Source organism: Rutilus rutilus (assembly GCF_951802725.1).
Source record: "Rutilus rutilus genome assembly, chromosome: 11".
Taxonomy (NCBI): Eukaryota; Metazoa; Chordata; class Actinopteri; order Cypriniformes; family Leuciscidae; genus Rutilus; species Rutilus rutilus.
In genome coordinates, this window is record NC_140216.1 from 3,831,530 (window position 1) to 3,853,682 (window position 22,153).

Consider the following 22,153-nt stretch of genomic DNA (forward strand, 5'->3'; position numbering starts at 1 on the left):
AATCGGCATTGTGACCCTGATTGCACTGACACATTATGGATGCTGACCCCACTAGCGGAGCTGAAAGGGCTCTGTGTGTCTGACTATGTGTGTAGCATTATTAGCATAGTAGCATAACCCACCCTTTGTTGAGACAGGAGGGCGTGAACAACAATTCAACAAGGACGGGCCAATGACGACCGTAGAGAGAGAGAGAGATCAATCGAGACTGAGGCCGGGCAAAAGGAACAAAACATCAACAGGAAGCAAGAGAGAAAGAGGGGACAAGCTGAAGGGAAAAGAGGGAAAAGGGGGAAAAGGGAGAAAAGGCAAGGACGAAGCGCGCGAGAGAGAGAGAGAGAGAGAGAGAGAGATGGCCGCTTGCAAAAGGCTGTTGCCATGACAACAAGATCAGCCCACATCAGTGGATTTGAAAGATTGGAGAGAGAAAAAAAGGCTGATTCACACTGGTTTAAATTTTGGTCAGCCAAAAATGGCTTGCTCAAGTCAGAACACTAAAATTTTATTTTTTAACAACAACAACATAATAATAATAAAAGGCTGAATCACATTGGCTTGAATTTTGGTCAGCCAAAAATGGCTTGCTCAAATCAGAAAACAATTTTTTATTAAGAAGCAGCAGTAGAAGAGGTTATGAGAAGCAAAAATTGGTTGTACTTTATTTTTAAGGTGACGTGGTTACATTGTACTTAAGTACTGAGTAATATTAATTAACTACATGTAATTACTACAGAGTTACGGTGAGGTTTTGGTTTAGGGCTAGCTACTTGTAATTATGTATAATTTATTGTTATTACTATAGTAAGTACATGTATTAGCGTGTAACTACGTCACCTTAAAATAAAGTCATACAGAAATATTTTTCGAAGCAATATTTGCTTCAAAGCAAGATATTGCTTCTATACTTACGAGTTAAGTTGCATTTTTTATGAATATTTTTGGTGGAAAAGGCAGCCCATCATAAAAGTCACAATAAAATGCAGTGTACTGTCATAAGTCAACGCACAATTATTTCTATTCAATCAATGAATAAGCTATAAAAAAAAAAGAAAAAAAAGAAAAGATGAATACATGATTACTTGAAAGAGTTGTAATATTATTGTATTGTGACACAGTTATTGATATAAAAAGTAAATCGCCACCATACGGACAGTTATGAAGGACAGCAGTATGTAACACAGCAGAGGTAAAGCAACTGACTACACACGAGTACATGACACATTTCTCAGTCAAAACTGACCTGGAAACACATACTGACAGTCTGATACCATATTGCTTATGGCTGGGTGACTGAGTGAGTGCTGATGTCTGAGTCCTCACTGGTCAATCCGTAACTTAACTGGCCATCTAATCTGGTTATCAGGATTATGACGAGAAGGAGCTGTGTAGTAGGGCCCACCGAAACGAACAGCGAACATAAGCTTCATTTATAGTCAAGAGACACACAGCATCTCATAGTGTACTTCAATTTCCAGGCCAAGAGCTTGAGGAGTCTAATAATGGGTAGCGGAGGCAACAAAATGCCCTAGAAACCAGGTCACACTTGAACTCCCAAGGGACAAAACCCACTGATGCAGAAACCAATATAACTAGTATGTCAGAGAGATTTAATGCAATATATTCTGATCAAATTCCATTGCTTTAATGGTTGGCGACTTTAAAGGGATACTTCACCGCTGGAAAGATGAATGTGTATTTAAATTGGGTCATTTATGTAGTAAAAATGTGAAATTATTTTAGAAGTTGGTGCCTTCTAGACTGAGAAAAGCCTTAAAATGTATTTTTGGCTCATGTGGATGAAAGACAACAACTCCCAGAATGCACTTGCTTCGCTGCCCTACGAGGCCACTCCCAAGCCACACCCACCGGTTACAGAGGGCAGTATCGGAAGAAATGATACAGCTAGGCGACTAGTCGACTCGAAACTGAAAAGACGCCGTTTTATCGTGAGATCCCCCTATGGGCGGGTTGAAGACATGCGGGACGAGCTCCTCCTACTGGCTGTAGTCTCTCGCATCTGGACAAAAAAGCCTCTGATGACACAAAATTATGATTTTTGCGTCATCGGAGGTTTTTGGTTTTCACACAATACAGAAATCTCTCGTCTCAGGGGGACATGAGGGAGGGAAGCACGGTCACTCGAAAATACTACAGAGTTTCTACTGATACAAAGCTTAATGCTAATCGGTGAAGTATCCCTTTAAAAGACAAGTAGCTGAAAGAATAGCCATAGGAGAGAGTGTTTTCTGGACAACAACTCATTAAAAAAAAACTAAATAAAATAAAAACAGACAGACTAAGCATCTGATTGCATCCAATCCAAATAAACAGAGCGTAATGCATACCTAATGTACACAAACAACACAACAGCGTAGTTATTTCTATACTACTTATTAGATAAACGCACTCACCATCTCCATCGTCACCCACAGACATGGCTATACTGCTTCTGAGAAGAGGCAGCTCTTTCACTCTCTCCTTCTCTCGTCCTTCTCTCTCTCTCTCTCTCTCTCTCTGTCACGCTGTGTCAGAGTAATGCCGTGACAGGCACAGCTCTCTCTCTACAACCCTCTCCTCACAGCGGCTCCATTGGCAAAGCCATTGGACAGAAGAAAAAAAACGAACTCTTTGAATGTCGTCCACTTTGTCTTCTGCCAAATTTAAAAACGAGTGGTGAGGAAGTTGGTTGCGTGGTGATCGATCCCCTTCCTGTTCTTATACTGAAATCTGGCAGGATCTCAAGGCACATGGCCAGGTAAAACAAACAGTTTAACACTTTTGGAAGTTCACCAATACTTTTGAGGAGACATGTTGAAATGTGTAGGGTCTGTGAGATCAATATGAATCTGATTTTATTCATTTAATTGCCTACAGCAGCAGAGGAATAGCCTGAATCTGTTTTCCAGATTATAGGCAATGGGTCTGCATTAGTGCTGTATTAACATAAAGAGCAAGTTGGGTCAACTTGAGTTTGTAAGTGAGGTAGTTTAGGTCTAGGTAAGTTTAGGTATTGGGTAGGATTAAGGGATGTAGAATAAGGCATTAATATGTGCTTTAGAAGTAGTAATAAACAGCCAATATCCTGGTAATATGCATGCTAATAAGCAACTAGCTAATACTAATGAGAATTTAAACTCTAAACTAAAGTGTTACCGCAAGTTGAGATTCAATAAAACATTCAAGAGTTATTAATCAGATTATTGGGTACTCCATAGTTAGACCCAAAACTCACTTATGTCTAAGGACATACAAGCTAATTGCTTCAAAACACACAAAGCACGATAATAAATAATTCAGGTAAAAGTCCAAAGTATCAGAGACAATGCAAGTGGTGACCGTAAAAGAGTTGAACCAGCAGCATATACTCAGCCATTATACTTATTAACTTAATTTATCATATAATAGTTCGAAATAAAGAGCTAGCCTACCTAATCCACTGCATGGCTTGAAGACATTAATGTAGGTGTGCATGAGCCGCACGGGCTTCAAAACTATGCACTTAATTAGGGCTGCAACAACTAATCGATAAAATCGATAATAATCGATTATGAAAATCGTTGTCAACGAATGTCATTGTCGATTAGTTGGTCTGCTCACGTCACGGGGAGCGTTACTGATGACGTCACTTTCATGACAACGCAGTCACGCGAAATGGCAGAGAGTAATCGGAGAGAAACATCAGCACGGCAAGCAAAAACTGTATATTCTCATTATATGAAGATGTGAAAATGGGATAGTCTAGTTTAATTCAATGCTACTGTGTAAACAGCTTTGTTTACTAACTTCGGGACAGTCACACTAACGTTAGATCTATTTTGTATCGAGCATCAGGTTGCGCAATCAGTTCGCTCGCAACATAAGTGATGGATTAAAATAGTGCTACCGCAGAAATAGGTTAAATTAAATGGTGTTTACAAAGTGAAGCACTAAATATAAAGGCAGTTAATAACAGCAGCAGTAAAATATTGTTTTTTAGTCACTGTAGTCAGTGGTTTTCAGCGAATGCTTGTGCAGTAATACATCATTTTTCCTGTACTTTTAATCAAGCCTGTTGTCAGCTGCGTACCTCCATTCCGCTCTCTTTTTATAGCATTTGTCTACTATGTAAGGGATAATCCCGCTTATTACATGGCTACCCACCAAATAAATCAATAATTTTACACAAAATATTGATTTAAAAAGGAGTTTCTTGATTTAAAAATGATTGTATTGCTTCCGCTAAGAAAATAGTCCGTTCCGTCTCTACGGTTAGAATCCTGTGTCCATAGCAACGCTCTGTTTTTCTGGTGTGTTATACTTCGCAGCGGTCTGTTATCAAGAAATAACAGATCGCATTCTACATTGGAATTCAAAATCTGCTGCTTAATATCTTATTACAAACATGTTTGTGTCCTAATTTCATAATGTGAAGTTTAAATGAGCAGCGCAACTCAATATTTTGTTTTGTTTATTTATATTTTGGATATTTAAAGAAGTTTTACTGTTTAAAAACTGGACAAACTTTTGTGTTTGGGGTTTAAAATGTAAAAATTTAAGATTATATTAGTAAAACTCAATGTGTGGCTTTTGCACTTTTTAAAGTACACTTTTACACATAAATACCCTGATTTAGGGTTTTATTTAGTTATAAACAAAAATCAAATTGAATTTTAAAAAAACCTATCCGATTAATCGATTAATCGAAAAAACAATCGTCCGATTAATCGATTATCAAAATAATCGTTAGTTGCAGCCCTACACTTAATAATACATGTTTTGACAATAAACAAGCCAGAATGAGAACATGAAAACACAAATGAAATCAACTCCCCACCAACCAATCCCTCCCTCCCACACTTAATTATGACCTTGCTTAAAGGGTTCGTTCACTAACCCAACCCTGAACGAACCCTTTAATCGACCATTGCTAAGTTATTGATTAAATTATTATCGACAATTAATCGATCGTCCATGAATCGTTAGCATCCCCAGTACAGATATATTGTGCATCTCTGGCAAGAACTGTCCCTCAACTACTGAACCTACTTTTAGCATACAACAAACACCATGTGATGCGCCTGGACACATCATCAGTGATGTTTCCTGGGGTCATCGGGTGTTTCGGGTCTTCCAACAATCAGACACACTCACCCAGGCGAACCCCATGAATACATGTATAAACACATGTTTACCCCCCATAAAGTCAACAGCTGCAACCATGAAAAAAGCAACCATGGAATAGCTTTAAAACACATTACTAGACCACAACAACATGTGAGCAGCACAGTGTGATCCGTCTGGAGATCCAGCTCTGCCATCACATAACATATGCCAAATACATCACGGAGATTTCCAAGGCCGTGGAAGTCTGACACCATCTCCCCTTTTTAGATGCTAGCACTCGGCATTAAAGCTAACTTACTGGAGACAGAAGGGGCACGCAGAAATCCAGCATTAAGTAGCAGCCAATCGCTTTATGTTGATGCTAACCCTCTAGTAATGCTAATGCTAATGAAAAACACGAGGATTAGCATTTAGATGAAAGTAGCATTCCGGTTAAAGCTGCGGCTCAGATGTCAAAGGCTTATGTTCAGGGCTGTGGTCAAAGACACTGACAAAGACTAATATTAGCATTGTAACCGAAGCTAATGGAGACGAGTGTTGCAAACAAGATTCAGCGGGTTAAAAGCTAACTTACCTTGACTCAGGCTGAGGGCCATGTTCCCCGAATTCAGCACTTCATCAAAACGGCTCAGAATGGTCTGTAACCTGAAACACACAGAACAGAGATGATTTGAGATTGATATTAAAATTATCACACAAAAATGTAAAAACAAACATATTTCTTCTCTCCTAACCAAGAAAACCATCACAAAATAAGGCATTATGGGGTGTAGTAGAGTTGGGTGATATCAAATAGTCAATCATTTTGCCGGCAACGTACACTACTGGTCAAAAGTTTGGGGGGCGATAACATTTCCTAATGTTTTATGTCTCTTATGCTCAGCAAGGCTGCATTTATTTGATTAAAAATACAGTAAAACAGTAACAACGCATCACGAATGCAAAACGCACTGACCCCCCAAATGTATGATTTTAACACGCTTTTTTTTGCCATCAAGTTTCCTAAAAATCGTGTCATTCATTTCACGAACTTTCTTTGTCCTGCAAGTATGAAAGCGTCAAAGTTAATTTCCGTGAATCTGTTCCAATGGTCAGTTTCAGTGAATCGATTTAGAATTCAGATTCAAAGATTCGCTCATGTCATCACTTAAATATGTTGTTTAATGTATTAAAATATTTTAGTAAATCAAATACATAGGTAAATATTACTACTTTTTAGTTTTTTTTTTACCAAGTTTGGATAAATTGATCCATATGAATAAAAATCTGAAATATTCTCCCTTGGATCCATTTAGCAAAAAGCAGTTTAGAAAGCAAGCCTACTTTAAATATTTAAATACTGTATTTTACTTCTGCATTAAATAATTTTATTATATTTTGCCCCAATGGCTGTTTGGTTGAAATTGGGGATTCATGGAGTAGGAAAAAAGATACAAATTGAATAATCAATAAAAAAATATTTCGTAATATCGCCCAGCCATAAAGCGACGGGTATGATGCAATGAAAATGCAATAAACATATCTCTTTCTGTTTTACTGCATTAAACGCATCTCGCAACAGAATAAAACTGTTGCAACGGCACCTAAGGCCTTAATCTGTCCATCACAATAATGCTGCTTCCTACAGAAACAGATACAGACAAGTCCAACATCACACACAGAAAATATTCAGCCAAGTAGCTTTAAAGTCCATTAATTTACTTGAAAAATGTTTCAGCCATAAAATTTGTATTAAAAGCAATACATGATACAACACTGTTGATACAACAATTGGAAGCATTACACACACACAAAAAAACATATTTAAAACAAAGCACATCTGCAGCGTGCACTTACAAGTCAATGCTTAATTACTAGTCTAAGTGCCTGCCAAACTCAACAAGACTATTTTCAGCACAAGGAACAATTAACAAGACACCGCAGCACAAATTACTGTCCCTCAATGTATAGCAGAACGAACACTGAAGTACAGCTACAAAATGATGCTTAAACCTTGCATGAGACTAAACGATATTTGGATAAATTTGCTGGTCCCCGCAGACCTTCTTCAGTCATGAACCAACAACGTGCGCATTTACTTTCTCACATGCAGTATGCATGCAAATGCACATTCAAGACCACATGTGAGATGTTGCATGTGTGTGTGCTTAACGCAGTGCTTGCAGTCAGGCATGTTCTTACACATGCAGAATCACAGATCAGCAATCCCTATTAACGCAACCGGTTTAGGATCTCTCCTCTTTCTAACCAAAATGGTGCCGCTGAAGACGACAGGGGCTAAAATGCAATGAAACAGAGAGAAAGTGAATGAACAGCCAAGACTGAGAAGAAAGAGAACATGCGACGAGAGGAATAAGATGAAAAGGGTAAAAGAGGACGGCATGCGCGGTCCCACCCACCTGCTCAGACATACTGCCCTTCACATACACAAGAGGATCGCTGAAAACACTCCACCGCCGTGTGTCCGCCACAGAAAACTAACAAACTGTTTACCGGTTTGTGTGTGTGTGTGTGTGTGTGTGTGTGTGAGTGTGGGAGAGAGAGATAGACAGCACAAAGATTCTATTCCCCTTTACATAACCTCCTGTCTGGAACACACACCAGTGGGAGGGGCTAAAGCTGTGGAGCTCAGAGACAGGGCTCCCACCCCTCCCCCTCCAGGCATGGACACACACACACACACACACACACTTAAGCACCATTCGCATTCCCCCTCTCCTCACTGCCGCCCCCCGTGTCTTGCCTTGGCTCAGTCGTTTCAGACTGCCCTCTCGCTCTCCTTCCTTCCTGTTTTGACTTATAGTCGTGTGTGTGTGTGTGTGTGTGTGTGTGCGTGTGTGCCCCCCCAGCTCACGGCCCTGTCCTTTCAAACCGTATTCATGTCAACAACACACATGTCCTCTCTTGTACCCGCTATCTCTTGGTCAGATGAGGGCAGCGCAGCCTCTGAATTACAGTTTTTGTGTGTACAGTAGCTTAGAGTGAATTTCGGGCATGTGTCATGTCCCAACCCTGGAGTGAGAGAGATCAGATCAGATCATATCAATATGATGTGATGCAACAGGATTCCAAAGGCAAAGTGTAAGAGACAAACAACATTGACCCTAAAAATTATACATACAGAAAAAAAAAAAAAGGGAGAAGAGTGTGAACTCAAATATTCTCTACGAACTGATGTACACTGTCTGGGCCAATTTTTATTTATTTATTTAAATAAGCAAATGCTTAAGAGTCTATGATTGGATCATTATTGCAGTGATTATTATGTTATTTACTTGCCAACAGTTCTTCTAACCCTAATTGATGGAGTGTGTAGCTTTTCATTTCTTAAACAAACATGTATCGAAGACACATCATGGCCATATTCCAGGATAACAAAGTCAAGATTCATCATGTTGAAACTGTGAAAGAATGGAAGAGAGGGAGCATGAAGAACCTCTGAGGCCTTAAATTCATTGAAAGTCTCTGGGATGTGCTGGAAGAGACTTTACAGAGTGCTGGACTCTTGCTTCGTCCAAAAATGTATGCACATCTTGATGGAAATAAATGTTGTTATGCTAACTTATTTCCATCAAGAGCAGCATCTATTTTTTGGGGGGGGGGGCTACGCAGTGTATATCGATATATTGGCAAATAATAGAGATTATTTTAATTTAATTGGTCAATATATACTGTTCAAAATTTGAATATTTTAATATGAATCCACTAAAATCAGTCAAAATCTTTGTGTCTTTGGTGATACGTGCAAAATAACGAGATACAAATTCTACACCAACTTATCTACATGAATTAATAAAATAAAAAGTTTTTTTTTATTAACGATACTAATATATCATGCAAACCTAATACTTGATGATATGCATAGATTTTTTTTCAAAATGTTTGTGTATATATAAACTATATTTTTTATCAGCCAGGATTCTAGTATGATGCATTCTTACACCGTGTCCTAACACGATGCGATAAGATTTCAGCAACAAGCAATTAGTCTGCCCACACCAGACGTGACGAAATAAATTCGATAAAAAAAATTGTTTTTAAATAAATTATAAAAAATAAAATCACAGCCAATCATAAGAACATGTGGGCGGAGTCTCTCTGCAAGTGCACTGCACCAAAGTCCTTTAAAGGCAAGTCCTTCCACTCGGTGGCCATATTTGAAACGCCTCTCAGGCAGCCATCTCAGTAATGCAAGTACAGCTCTGATGTCTTTGAATGCAGAAACATCAAATTCTCCAAAGATGAACACCAAGCTTAAGATTAAATTTCATATTTAAAATCACCAATGAAATCTGACAACAACCATCTCATAAGATTCATTTCTAAACACTCAAATCATGACAAAAATCTGAAGTCATAATTGCACGTCTCAGAACATTGACGGTTTCTAAAGCTTCTGACAGCAGCTGCAGTGATGCAATGACTTTACCAATTGGCGATTGGCTCTTTTATTTAGAAGGCGTGACTTATTCCACCATGTTGTGCATTGCACTATCTTCCATTCCTAGTAATGAGTGCTTTGTATATCTAAAGTCTGCGAAAAGATACCTTTTATCGTGTGTGGTGGCGTTGAGTCGGGTTAGGATACGGTGTTAGAAAAAGCAATGAAATGCACAAAATACAAACCAATGCAGACACAAGCACCTTTGTGTTCTTGACCAGCCTTATTGTCTGAGATGGCGATGTGTCAGAGTCATAACCATGTCACACACCAGACAATCCATCTGACACACACCGTTGCTACTGAAACCAGGCTGAAGGTTCATCCACTCCATATAGTTCAGTCTGTACTGAAACATCTGGACAACACTAAACATGAATCACTCTGAACTGACTCCTGGAAGAATTAATGTAGTGCAACACTGCCAAAATCTAGGACCATGAAACCACAAGAGAGGAAGAAAAAAGACACAACAACATAAGATTCCTCCAGAAATGAATCCATCATGTACAGAAACAAATTTGATTCAGAATCGTTCCCTGGCATTAGTAAAGTGATCATGAAATGTTCAAGATGCAGCCAATGGAGTCGGTCCAAGCGCCTGAAGACTCTTACATCAGACGGAGAGGAATGCAGAAGTATTAGACAGTCTTCAAAAACTCAATTTATCACAGATCAGCAGCGCACACTGATGTCAGCCTGCAAGATTCTATCAGATTACAAGGAATCCTCTCTTAAACACAATGTAAACAGATTTTCACCACTCCATAATAGGAAACCCATGAAGTAACTTCTCAGTAAGTTTATGCATCACTAACATAACAAACACCCTCCCTTTGAGTCTCCAGACTTTAATCCAGTGCATGTATAGAAATACTCAATAGAACTGCAATGACAGACTAATAAATAGAGTTCTATGATAATCTAATGCGGTTTCAGAGCTCTTTGGTTTTTATTAAATCAATAGGCTGATCTCAAGAGAAAATGGTCAAGTAAATTCCACCAAGGGTATAATGTGTGGATAGAAAATGAATATGTTCATAATAGTGTTGCACGATGCACCGATACTTCAAAAGTATCGCGATTCTCGGAAATTAAAAACGTCACGATTCCTAAATTTATTAGTATCGATACTTCTAAGAATGACCGCGTTCAAGATTTGTAAGGCCGGCGACATACTGGCTGCGTGGCGTGTCCGTTTTTATTTCGGCTCCCATGTTAAGAGCTAGCACACTGCCTGCGTGACACGCGCGGAAAACGCGTGCATGCTAGAAATAGAACCGACGCCTATTTTTCACGCGTGTTGGAAGCGTTTCCAGGCAAAATAGAATAGGAAAAGATGTTTCTATGTCATTTTGACACGAATACATATTAATAAATGACATTTTGATGTTTGAAAGTCTAGGTTTTGACATAAATGCAGATATAAATGTAATTTAAAAAAGAAATATTATCGATTTTCAAATACTGTACCTCTAAATGCAGAACGAAATATTCTGTAGCCTATTTTGCCGTCAACACTGCCGACGTTGTCTTTGCTGCTATATATTTATGTTTAACATGAAGTATAGGCCTTCCACAACTCTCTCCCCATATGTCAAATATATCACCAATGAGGCTTATCATTATGTTACCGATATTAAAGGGATAGTTCACCCAAAAATGAAAATTCTATCATTGTTTACTCACCCTCAAGTTGTTCCAAACCTGTATGAGTTTCTTTGTTCTGCTGAACACAAAGGAAGATATTTGGAAGAATGTTTGTAACCAAACAGATCTCAGTCCCCATTGACTACCATAGTATATATTTTTCCTACTATGGAAGTCAATGGGGACCGAGATCTGTTGATTACAAACGTTCTTCCAAATATCTTCCTTTGTGTTCAGCAGAACAAAGAAACTCATACAGGTTTGGAACAACTTGAGGGTGAGTAAATGATGACAGAATTTTCATTTTTGGGTGAACTATCCCTTTTAACATTGTTTAATATAATTGCTGTTCATATTTTTATTTAAAGTTCAGAATCAAGATAAAGTTATTACCGGTAACTCTTATGTTTCTTATGATACTGAACTGAGATAATGCTGCTAAATTTTTTACCTTGAATGTCATTATTCTATCTAATTTATTTTTTATATTTTTATATTTCATATTTTGTTCAAATGTTTAATCTGCTGTTCATATGTTCATTTATAAGTGTGTATTATGATTAGAATGTTGTCCCGGTTTTAAAATAGAGCACAGCAATGATATTTGAGAGTGTTTCTCTCTTTTCAGGAAAAGTATCGAAATCGCAATTCTTGACTTGGTATCGGTATCGAAACAATAATTTTGGTATCGTGACAACACTAGTTCATAATATAAGACACAAAAATGTCCCCACTGATCTATTGTAGTCTACCAAAGATTGTGTAAAAAAATATAAACATGCAAGTCGGTAATGCATGTAGTTTGAAACTCTCATTAATTTGCAACTACAAGACAACTTACTCAGACTCAGAGTATTAGTAGACTGTTAGGTTAGGGTTAGTAGAATAAGTTTTGTAAAGTTACTTATAGTTAGCAGAATGTCTAAAGTGGACTATCGAAATAAAGTGTAACCATGAATTTGAGTGAAATCAAATATGTTCTGAAATATTTCAAATATGTTAAAATGCACTTACAAATAAATAGGCTATACTCTACATGCATATGCTAAATAGTCATAATTAATGGTCATACCTGAAAACGCATGTATTCAATAAGTGAATACCCACAAATCAGTAGCTTTTCTAACTTACGCACAAGGCTCCTTTAAATATGGGTGTGTCCATCCTATGTGCATGTGCTCATATATGTACAATTCTTCCCACAAGACGCCCACAAACAATCGCCTAGATTGAAGTCATTAAAACTGACTCATGTCAGTAATTATAATAATCCAGAAAGTGTCAACACAACTGTGAGGTGTGGGCACAACATGTGATTGGGTTTGGGACAGAATGATGCTCGTTGGCTTAGCGCAGTGTCATTAAGTTAAATAAATATTTCTAGAACGCTTATGGGTTCAACAGTAAATCATACTAACCGCGCAGAAGGTAGATCTCTTTTGATGAGGTCCGCTCTCACTCTCTCTCCCACATGCCGATACACCTCCACTAGTGTTGATATAGCAGCCTCCCGTACCTGTGGAACACACGACACACAATCAGCCTAGAAACAGCTTGATCCTTCAACTATCCCACTTTCAATCAGCGACTGAAATGAACTCATTTCCGATGAGAGTTTGTGAGACGATAATATTGCTATCTGTATAAACGCTGATTCATAAGTACACTACTGTTCGAAAGTTTGGGGTCGGTGTGATTTTTTTACGTTTAAAAAAAAAAGTCTCTTAGATCACAAAGACTGTATTTATTTGATCAAATATACAGTAATGTTGTAAAATATTATTATAATTTGAAATAACGGTTTTCTATTTTATATATTTTAAAGTGCAATTCCTGTGATCAAAGCTGAATTTTCAGCATCATTACTCCAGTCTTCAGTGTCACATGACTCTTCAGAAATCATTCTAATATGATGATTTGCTGCTGAAGAAAAATTCATTATTATTATTACTATTATCAATGTTGAAAAGAGTTATGCTTTTTTCTGGAAACTGTAATAAATAAAAAAATCTGTATTCTTTGATGAATAGGGAGTTTAAAAAAAACATTATTTTTTTGAAATAGTAATCTTTTTTAACATTATAAATGTTTTTACGGTCACGTTTGATTAATACAATACATCTTTTCTGAATAAATATATCAATTTCTTCCAGTCTATCTATATCTAAAAGACATCTTTTAGAGATTTGAAAAGGGAAGTCTAGATCAATCTCATGGTTCTATATATATATATATATATATATATATATATATATATATATATATATATATATATATATATATATATATATATATATATATATATAATAAATAAATACATACATATATACACATACATGCATGTATGTATGTATGTATGTATGTATGTATGTATGTATGTATAATATGTATAGAACCATGAGATTGATCTAGACTTCCCTTTCAAATCTCTAAAAGATGTCTTTTCCCCATTTCGCCCAGCAGGAGCTTGAATTCAGCTGTTCTTGTTTAAAGCCTAACATTAGCGCAGACTGCCTCCCTCCCTCCCTCACACACACACACACACACAAAGGACAGAAACAGAGAGTGTCCAACTCACTTTACTTTTTCACACACATTCCGAGCATTACATACATACACAGACATACCTGGGGGTTTTGGTCTCCTGTTAGCGAACAGAGATGTGGAACAAATTTACTCAAACTCAAGGGCTGAGCACCGAAACTAAGAGAAAGAGAGAAACAAAGAAATACTGAGTGCGAGTCAGCTTAGACTAAACGGTTCACAACAAGTTCAAATTCTACATGCATGTACACTGGAGAAAAATGGCTGTAGGCAGGATTTACTTTGAAACCATTTTCATTTAGGCCCTGTTTACACCTGGTTTTAAGACGCGCTTTGGTCGATCGGATCACAAGTGGACGACACTAAATACAGGTGTAAACGGGTCTAAAACGTTTTGAGCTTGTCAACTTTCGACCACTTCCAGAGGTAACGTTAGTCGAAAACACATTCGACCGGACTGCATGTGGCCACAAACAGCCACAAAAGACCGTCTTCTCTCCGTCTACTGACCTAATGCGTAAACATTACGGTAAGCGTGATAGCCGGACGGGATTTAAACTTTGTCGGCTGGAGACAAGTTTGGTGTGAAGATGAAAAACGCACCAAGCACAATGTTCTCTCACCATTCCTGATTTCCAACACACACTCGCAGTGTTCGGCTGGTCTAACGCCGCCTTCACACTGGCAGTTGAAATCAGCTCCGATACGGCTTCGAAACGACCGGAAGTCATTCATTTCCTATGGAGATTCGCAGCCCGCATGCGAATGGGTCCGAACCGGGTCCGAACGAGTGCGGTGCGAAAAAAATCCACCAAAACGCATCTAAATACCAGGTGTAAACAGGGCCTTAAAAATCGCTAGTAAATTTCACAATTAACGCCAAGTAAGACATTTAATCAAAAGCGACATTTTAAAGTAGTTTTGTTGTTTCCTAGAGCTCCTCCTGTCCTATTTTAGGGGAAAACTGGGTCCATCGGAGACGTCCAATAGATTTCTTAAGCCCTATTCGGACGGGACTAGTTTCATAGGGGGACGTTAGAGAAATTTGTGTTTCACAGACGTAAACGTTACTCACCGAATCTGCCATGTCTGTCTTTTTCTCACACGACCTGAGAAAATTACCTACTGTTTTTCGTCAAACTCGGCGGTCCTCAGAGAAATCTAATCCCGTCCGAACGCGAATGTCTGTGATTGCCGAAAATGTTTTTTTTTTTTTTTTTTTTCAAAACGCTTTTTCTTGTGTTTTGGTCAACGTGAACTACCGTACAAATCTCTCGCTATCGCGCCGGTTTTCAAGTTTCTGCTTTTTGCGCACCGATAATGGATTTAATAAAAACATGAAATCAACAAGAAGAGCCAAATCACGTAAACTGTTAAGACTGGCTACTGTAATATCAGTTTCAGGTAAGATTACTTTCATTTCTGCACTTAATTACATATAATGATTATAAGAACCCAGTTCTATAAAATCATGATGATAAATGTATGTTTAGTTTTTTTATACTACAATTTTTATAAAATGTTTACAAAACACTAAATACGTTAGGACGTTTTACTTTATATTTCAAAGTGCTTAATTTTAAAAGTACTTAATTTCAAAATACATTTGATCAAATTTCATTCGCAATCCACGCATTCTGAACACGTGATCTTCTGCAATGCCCACATGTAGAACACAGACACTCCTACCTCGGTAATAAACACGGAGATGTTAGTCCCGTCCGAATCCGTACATCAAGTCACAGACGTAGGTTGATAAGAATTGCAACTCAAACGTCGTTTGGAAAACTAGTCCCGTCCGAATAGGGCTTAAGGCCCGCCAAAAGAACTTGTGTAATCACCATGGGAAAATCTCAGAGTAAAACTGGGAGTTATGAAAAATATGATACATCTGTGTTTTGCCAGATGAGAAGTTTATCTATGTATCATCTTTTAACTCGTTTTATAACTGTATCATATATCTCTTAAATTTCTTTTATAACTGTATAATTTTCCTTGCTTTTATTTTGTGATTATTTTAATTCCTTTCTGTAAAGCACTTTGAATAGCCATAGTGTATGAAATGTGCTATATAAATAAACTTGCCTTGCAAAAGCGTCCACCAATAATCTGTTTTATTTATAACTTTGAAAAATCATTTTATACAGTGTATACATACACACAGTTGGATTCATTTAGCATTTTCCTTCAGTGGGACACAAAAGAAGATATTTTGAAGACTGTTGTCAATGAGCACATGACTTTCATTGTATGGACAAAAACAACAACAGACATTTCTCATAATAAGTCAGAATTTTCATTTCAGTGTAAACTATCCCTTTAATGTAATGTAATGTAATACAAAACCCAAACAACAGCAATGTCAAACTTGCTTGTAATAAAAGCAAACTTTATGGTACATAACATCTTATTATTATAATAACAGTGTAGTATAAGGCTGAGCGTATACAGCGTTGATTACGTGACAGCTCTTTTGTTAACAAACGAGGAGTGAAATTACTGAGAAACTAGTTTTGTTTGTGTATGAGCGTTTATGTAGCGCTTCAGTGAGAACGTCTGTTAATCTGACCTTCCTGGAATCGATACAGGCAGGTAAGAGGATTACCTCAGTGGGCCGAGTTTGTTTACAGTGCTTGACAGACAAGGAGCTTGTATGGTGTGAATGTCTGTAGATTACATTTAAAATCCTGTAAATTGCAAAAAGGTTGGGGAATTCTGGGATGCTGAACTATTAGAATCCAGTCCTATCTGTGATAAACCGAGGGGGGATGTGATTGCGTCACAATACTGTGATATGGAAAATCAGCGCCACCTGTTGGACAAGATTCCCAGTGCAAACGTGGACGTGTTTACAAATTGAGAACGTATGGGATTGTATGAGGACTTACGCATTTAGTGTGGCAACCAAGCAAAAGCAGAGTCCCTCTCGACTGCGGAAGTTTTTGTGTTTGAAGCCGGGAATCAGCCTCTCCCAAACGTTCTACACAGAGACAGAGGAAAAGAAACAGTGAAAACCCGATTGGTTACTACAAAAGCAGGAGAGAGAGAGAGAGATGACGAGCTCTGAAGGGAATGATGAATCACTGGCAGTAGTAACTAGCAAAAATGATCCAATGTGTTTCTATTCACCCAGCAGCTCACATACACACTCTAGACAGCAGCTTTATGAGTGTTTTTTTTTTTTTTGGTAAGCATGAACGGGTGTAATAGTGATGATAATTTCCGCTGTATGGTTAGCTCACCATGGGTGTTGTCGTCTGATCCATCAGCTTCAAAATGAGCCCTTGTGCCTGTTCTCGAACCTGATCCTTTGCGTCTCCCAGACGGTCAACTAACGCAGGAACCACTGAGGACAAAATGCAAAAGAAGGGTTTAAGAGACGATACAAATGATGTAGGGCTGCACAAGCTGGAAAAGATAGATTTTTTCTGACAAAAACTGTGATTGCTATTTGTGATTGCCTGTGTATGTTTGTAGAGCTGCACAATTTTGTAATTATAAATCAGTATTACTATAATAATCATCATTATTATAATTATAAAAGAATAAGCAATATTAATTTATTTTACAGTACAAATGTAAAAATTACAACACATATGTCTGGCTGACCTTAGCCAGATTTGTAATGTCAGCGTGAACCAGAAGTTGCAACCAACTTTATTTTAGTATTGTGACGAATTTTCTGAATGAAATGGAATATTGAATGAGAAAAATAGAGGGCGTGGCTTGTTTTTTCCCTCTAGGAATTGATTGGATCTAGAAAAATGGGCGTTCCGTTCAGCTCGTTATCAAAGCTTGCAGCAGAAAGACAGTTGGAGGAGACGTTCAGCCGTCAAACTGATGTTGTCAGAGAAGGAAGGCCATTCCAGAGTGGAAGTACATTTCCAGATTTTGAATAAACATCTTTTTATTGTGGATTAACTTGAATGAATGAACTGATCACCACAATACTAGTAATGTGTCGATTTTGATTTCGTGAGGACTTTAAGCTTCTCATTTGTTGACAACAGCCAGTTTACAAACGTTTCTCATTACAAGTTTGTGAAGATGGTTGTCGCATGTTATAAGAGAGCCAAACTCAGAGCAAAGCAGACGCAGAGATGAGATTGTGTTGGATCCGCCGTAACTGTGAACCGGGCTGCTCTAAGACACTAAAACACTGAATCATGAGCATGTAAAAGCACATGGTGCCGCACTTCATTCTAAAACACGCAGCCCATATATGTATTTAATTAATATTTACATTTTAATTTATGTATTTTAATTAAATTGTAGCCTTTGCATTTTGATAAATCGCAAGCAGCCCTTTAATTATGTACATTTAATAAAATATACTTTTCCTATCCAAGCTTGGATCCTATCCATTTGTAAACAGATTATAGAAAGATTACCCCAAATACAAGTTTTTCGAGTAGTCTGACACAGTGCCATTGGCACAAACAATGGTGTGACTATCTGTTTGAAAGAGAATGCACAGAAATGACCCTTCATCTTTAACTTTCAACATCTTCTGTACGCCAGGCAGACTGGATGTGAAGTCATCTCATTCCTTTCCCTATACTGCGTTTGTTCCATGTTTTTAGATGAATGAGGTATGATGAGTGAGGGGGGGTTATCTGTTACAATCATAACAACCCGTCTCCGTGGTAACAGGAGAGGGCGGGGCTTAAACAGCTGAGAGACGAGCACTGAGCCTGTGGATTGTGTCATCCCGGCATTCCCCTTTCTGCTGATTATTTAAAGGAGAAGGTCTTCAGCTAATGTTGGACTTTAGTGGGGAAAAAAAGCAACAAGCGCACGCGTGCACACCGCTTACCTGTGCCGATATACCCTCTGAAGCGATCAGTCAGCCGATCCACGAATGCGCTGACAATATCGATCCCCACCAATGCAACCTGACACCGAACGAGAAAGAGACAAATCAGCTGAAAACATCAACTCTCACAAACTGGAGGACAGCATTTCCAAACACATGATTCTGCTGATTCAGTTTCTGATACAGAGCTTTGCGTCTTTAAGGATGACTGTTGTTATTGTGTGCGAGTGGGTGAATGAAAATAAGATTGTGAGACGGACTATATTTGAGGATTGCGGTGGGATCGCTGCAGTGTGTTTCTTGGCAATGCAGGATGGAAGTTCACATTCCAGAGAAACAATCAAATATTCACTACATCCCAGAAGCTCCAGTTATGACCTATTTTAGGCAAAGCATCCAGAGAGAGTCCCGAGTAAAGATGTGTGTGTGTGCGCACCTGAAAGGCAAAACTGGAGAACACCTGGTAATTTCATTTTGGAAATAATTTAAATGTGTTTCAATTGGCCAGCGTTCATCTACTACACACTTAGCAGTGGGTTCAGCCACACTTTATGGATTAACCTCATTTCTTCAAGTTAATTCAATCAGTAAGCATTTCTGGTTTCGTCCTTGTGTGACATACAGAGTAAACATTTTATGTGTAAATCAAATCCATTCTTAGATCATTTCTCATTGAGCACTGTCAGCACTTCCCTCTTTTAAAGAGCCAACCTTCAGTGTCACATGATCCTTCAGAAATCATTCCAATATGCTGATTTTCTGCTCAAGAAATAGAAAAAAAAATCAATGTTGAAACCCATTATGCTGCTTTATTTTTTTTCCAGGATGCTTTCAATAATAGAAAGTTCATCAAAGGAACAGTATTTTTTTTTTATATACATAATTCTTTGGTAACATTATAAATTCTTCACTGTAATGCATCCTTGCTAAATACAAATATTACTAATTAAACCTAACTGAGCCCAAACTTTAATATTAAAAGAAAAAAATATTTTAGCGGAGAGATGAAAACGGTCTACCAGATCTTCAACCAGTGGGACAAAGAATTTGACACCCTGCATTTATCAAACCGCATATATTTCTAGAAGCCTGCAGCTGTGTCTCCAATTTATGAATCACCGCCATCATTTCTAAAACCCAACCTCAATGAGTCTGATGTCATAGCCGTCCATTAACATCCGTCCCTGAAGATTTGAACTCTCAGCTGTCTGATGCTGCCTTTAAAACATCCCTTCTCAATCATGTTTCGATTCACACAAACAGAAATGGGAAATAAAGCAGAAGTGAGCATTTTTAAACATTAGCAGCAGAATGAGCCAGCATTAAAGCTTCTGCTTGCAAGCCCAGGCCAAATATGACAAGCAAGCCTCATCAAACAGCTTTTCTAAAACAATATATCACACAAATAAAGCAAAAGGATTAATCATATGCATTGCAGTGACATGTGCCTTTTCAGCCCCAGTGTAACAATACCCACGCAACCCTCCCCCATCCTCACAACACCCCCACTCTCTCATTGACACACATGAATATGTAATGTATGCACATTGATATTAACGTATTATTTGAGCAGACTCTCGTGAATAAACTCCTGTATTTTTCTGTCAGTTTGATGTACAACAGGCCTAATGCAATTGGTTATTTACATGCAATAATAGATTATATGAGAATAAAATGTTGGCTCTTGACTCCAGAACAATGCATGCATCCTTCATTCATAACATCACACATGCCATCTGGCTTAAAACACACATTCATTTAAATATGCACCCCACAAACCTTGTAATTGCTGGAATTGACCCATCCCGTCAGCTCATCTATGGTTTTATCCAGGCGGGGTTTGTCCTGCTCCACGTCCAAGGACCTCTGCGGGTCGCTCAGGTAGTCTATGAGATCCGGGCCAACCTGCAGCCTCCGGGTCACGTCCTTCTGCAAAACCTGCTGGTAAAAATAGTCCATGTTGTCATTGTCCTCCATCGGGACGCTTTGTGGTCAGTCCTCAGGTTGCGGCGAAACAATAACAACGACAGAATGACTGTCAGAGTCGCGTTCACAACGCGAGGAACTGAAATGTGGATAAAGCGGAAGTCAAACACTGGTTTTACAGACACTTGGAGGTCTGTTGTTAGTGCATTAACGTTGAAATAACGGAAAATAAACAACTTCAACAAAGTTCCCCAGGAACGAAATGTCTGATCCCCCGAAAAAAGAGTTTTTTTTTACTAAACAATAAAGCGATGTAAAAATAAATAGGCGGCGAGGCGCGTATAAAAACAAGTGAAAATGTATCCGACCAGTCTCGGCTAACACTGTTAGCTTTAACCGTTATGGACGAGTATCCTGGGGCCTGCCGCCGGGTCGCTCTTCCCTCCCGGCCACCATTTCAGAAAAGCCCGCTTCTAATCGCTCGTGGAGATGAGTGGATGAGCCGCCGGTCCGTGCGCTGCTCTCACAGCTCTCGTGTTTGGACTTAATCCAGAAATAATCCGCAGTTTGACAGCTGACCTCCGAGCTCAAGACTCTCGCTTCGACCACGGCTACTTGGACCGCCGGTAGCCGCAATACTGGAGTGTTGAACAGCAGAGCAAACGATGCCGAGGAAGAGTGATTGGGGCCGAGGCCTTGAGGTCCTTCAACGCCGCACAGATGTCCAGCATGATGCCTGAATGAAAATATGCTCATTCCGTAATTTCTGTACACAATTCATTATTCATCATCGGAGACTGTGTGCGGTATGGCAGGATAGAAAAAAAGTACGTTTATTATATAGTATCAAGAGAGACACTATACATGTTTATTCTTATTTATTATTGGTTGTTGTTGTTGTTGTTAACGCATACTCCCTACTTCCACGAGTGGTACATTTAGTGATTCTAGTTATTCCAGTGTGTTGACATTTTTCCTTATGGTACTAATGACTGAATAAATTGTTGAAGATTTGAATATATTACTTGATTCTTAATTATAACATACCTCGTATCTTTATAATATCATATCATAAACGCACACAAACACTTGTTTCAAAGAACCATTTTGTGCATTTATAAGCACCAAGAAGATTATATTTGCTTTTGTTTTGAATAATATACACGCTTGAATTTGTTTTCAATATGGTCTTCCATTGCTTTTTTTTTGTCTTCGTCTCCCCCTAGTGGCATTTGAATGTTTTTCAAACTATATTTATGTGCTTGTACATAGTATGCATGTGTATGTGTGTGTGTAAATTACCTTCTTTATAGAGTACAGCATACTAAAATAAATTTGGTGGTGATGCATAGCACATTAATAGATGTACATTTGTAGAGCCTATATATGTTATAATGCAATTCAAAATCCATTTTGAATTGAGATCTTAATTGTCTATGCTTATTATTTTATTTTATTATTATAATTTTTTTATATAAAAACATGCCTACACTACAGGACACATGTGGTGAAAAGTAAAAATAAAAAAATCTATCTATTTACATTACCATGCATTCGTTTTAGTTTCAGGTCATTATTAAGTGTGTTTAGGTGTTAAAATCCAAAATGATTAATCATGCATTATTATAACCACGGGTTCAAATTTGTATAATTTACATCAACAATGAATGGTG

At 38.1% G+C, this 22,153-nt stretch overlaps 1 protein-coding gene across 34 annotated transcripts in view; it reads right to left on the bottom strand.

Moving 5' to 3' along the window:
- clasp2 (cytoplasmic linker associated protein 2) overlaps window positions 1-21,218 on the bottom strand; it is a 61,174-nt gene extending 39,956 nt beyond the window's left edge. For 29 of the 34 annotated variants that reach the window (XM_084423944.1, XM_084423937.1, XM_084423936.1 and 26 more), the window contains exons 1-7: window positions 20,334-21,218; window positions 18,555-18,633; window positions 16,981-17,084; window positions 16,627-16,718; window positions 13,822-13,897; window positions 12,613-12,710; window positions 5,678-5,748 (exon numbers count right to left, since the gene is read on the bottom strand). In XM_084423944.1, coding sequence (XP_084280070.1) covers window positions 5,678-5,748; window positions 12,613-12,710; window positions 13,822-13,897; window positions 16,627-16,718; window positions 16,981-17,084; window positions 18,555-18,633; window positions 20,334-20,531 — 718 coding nt within the window. In that variant the 5' untranslated portion in view covers window positions 20,532-21,218. Of the gene's footprint in view, window positions 1-5,677; window positions 5,749-7,502; window positions 7,703-12,612; window positions 12,711-13,821; window positions 13,898-16,626; window positions 16,719-16,980; window positions 17,085-18,554; window positions 18,634-20,333 lie in introns of those variants that run through there. The other 5 variants (XM_084423950.1, XM_084423949.1, XM_084423947.1 and 2 more) reach the window with 2 other exon arrangements.
- Between the last annotated feature and the right edge of the window lie 935 nt (window positions 21,219-22,153).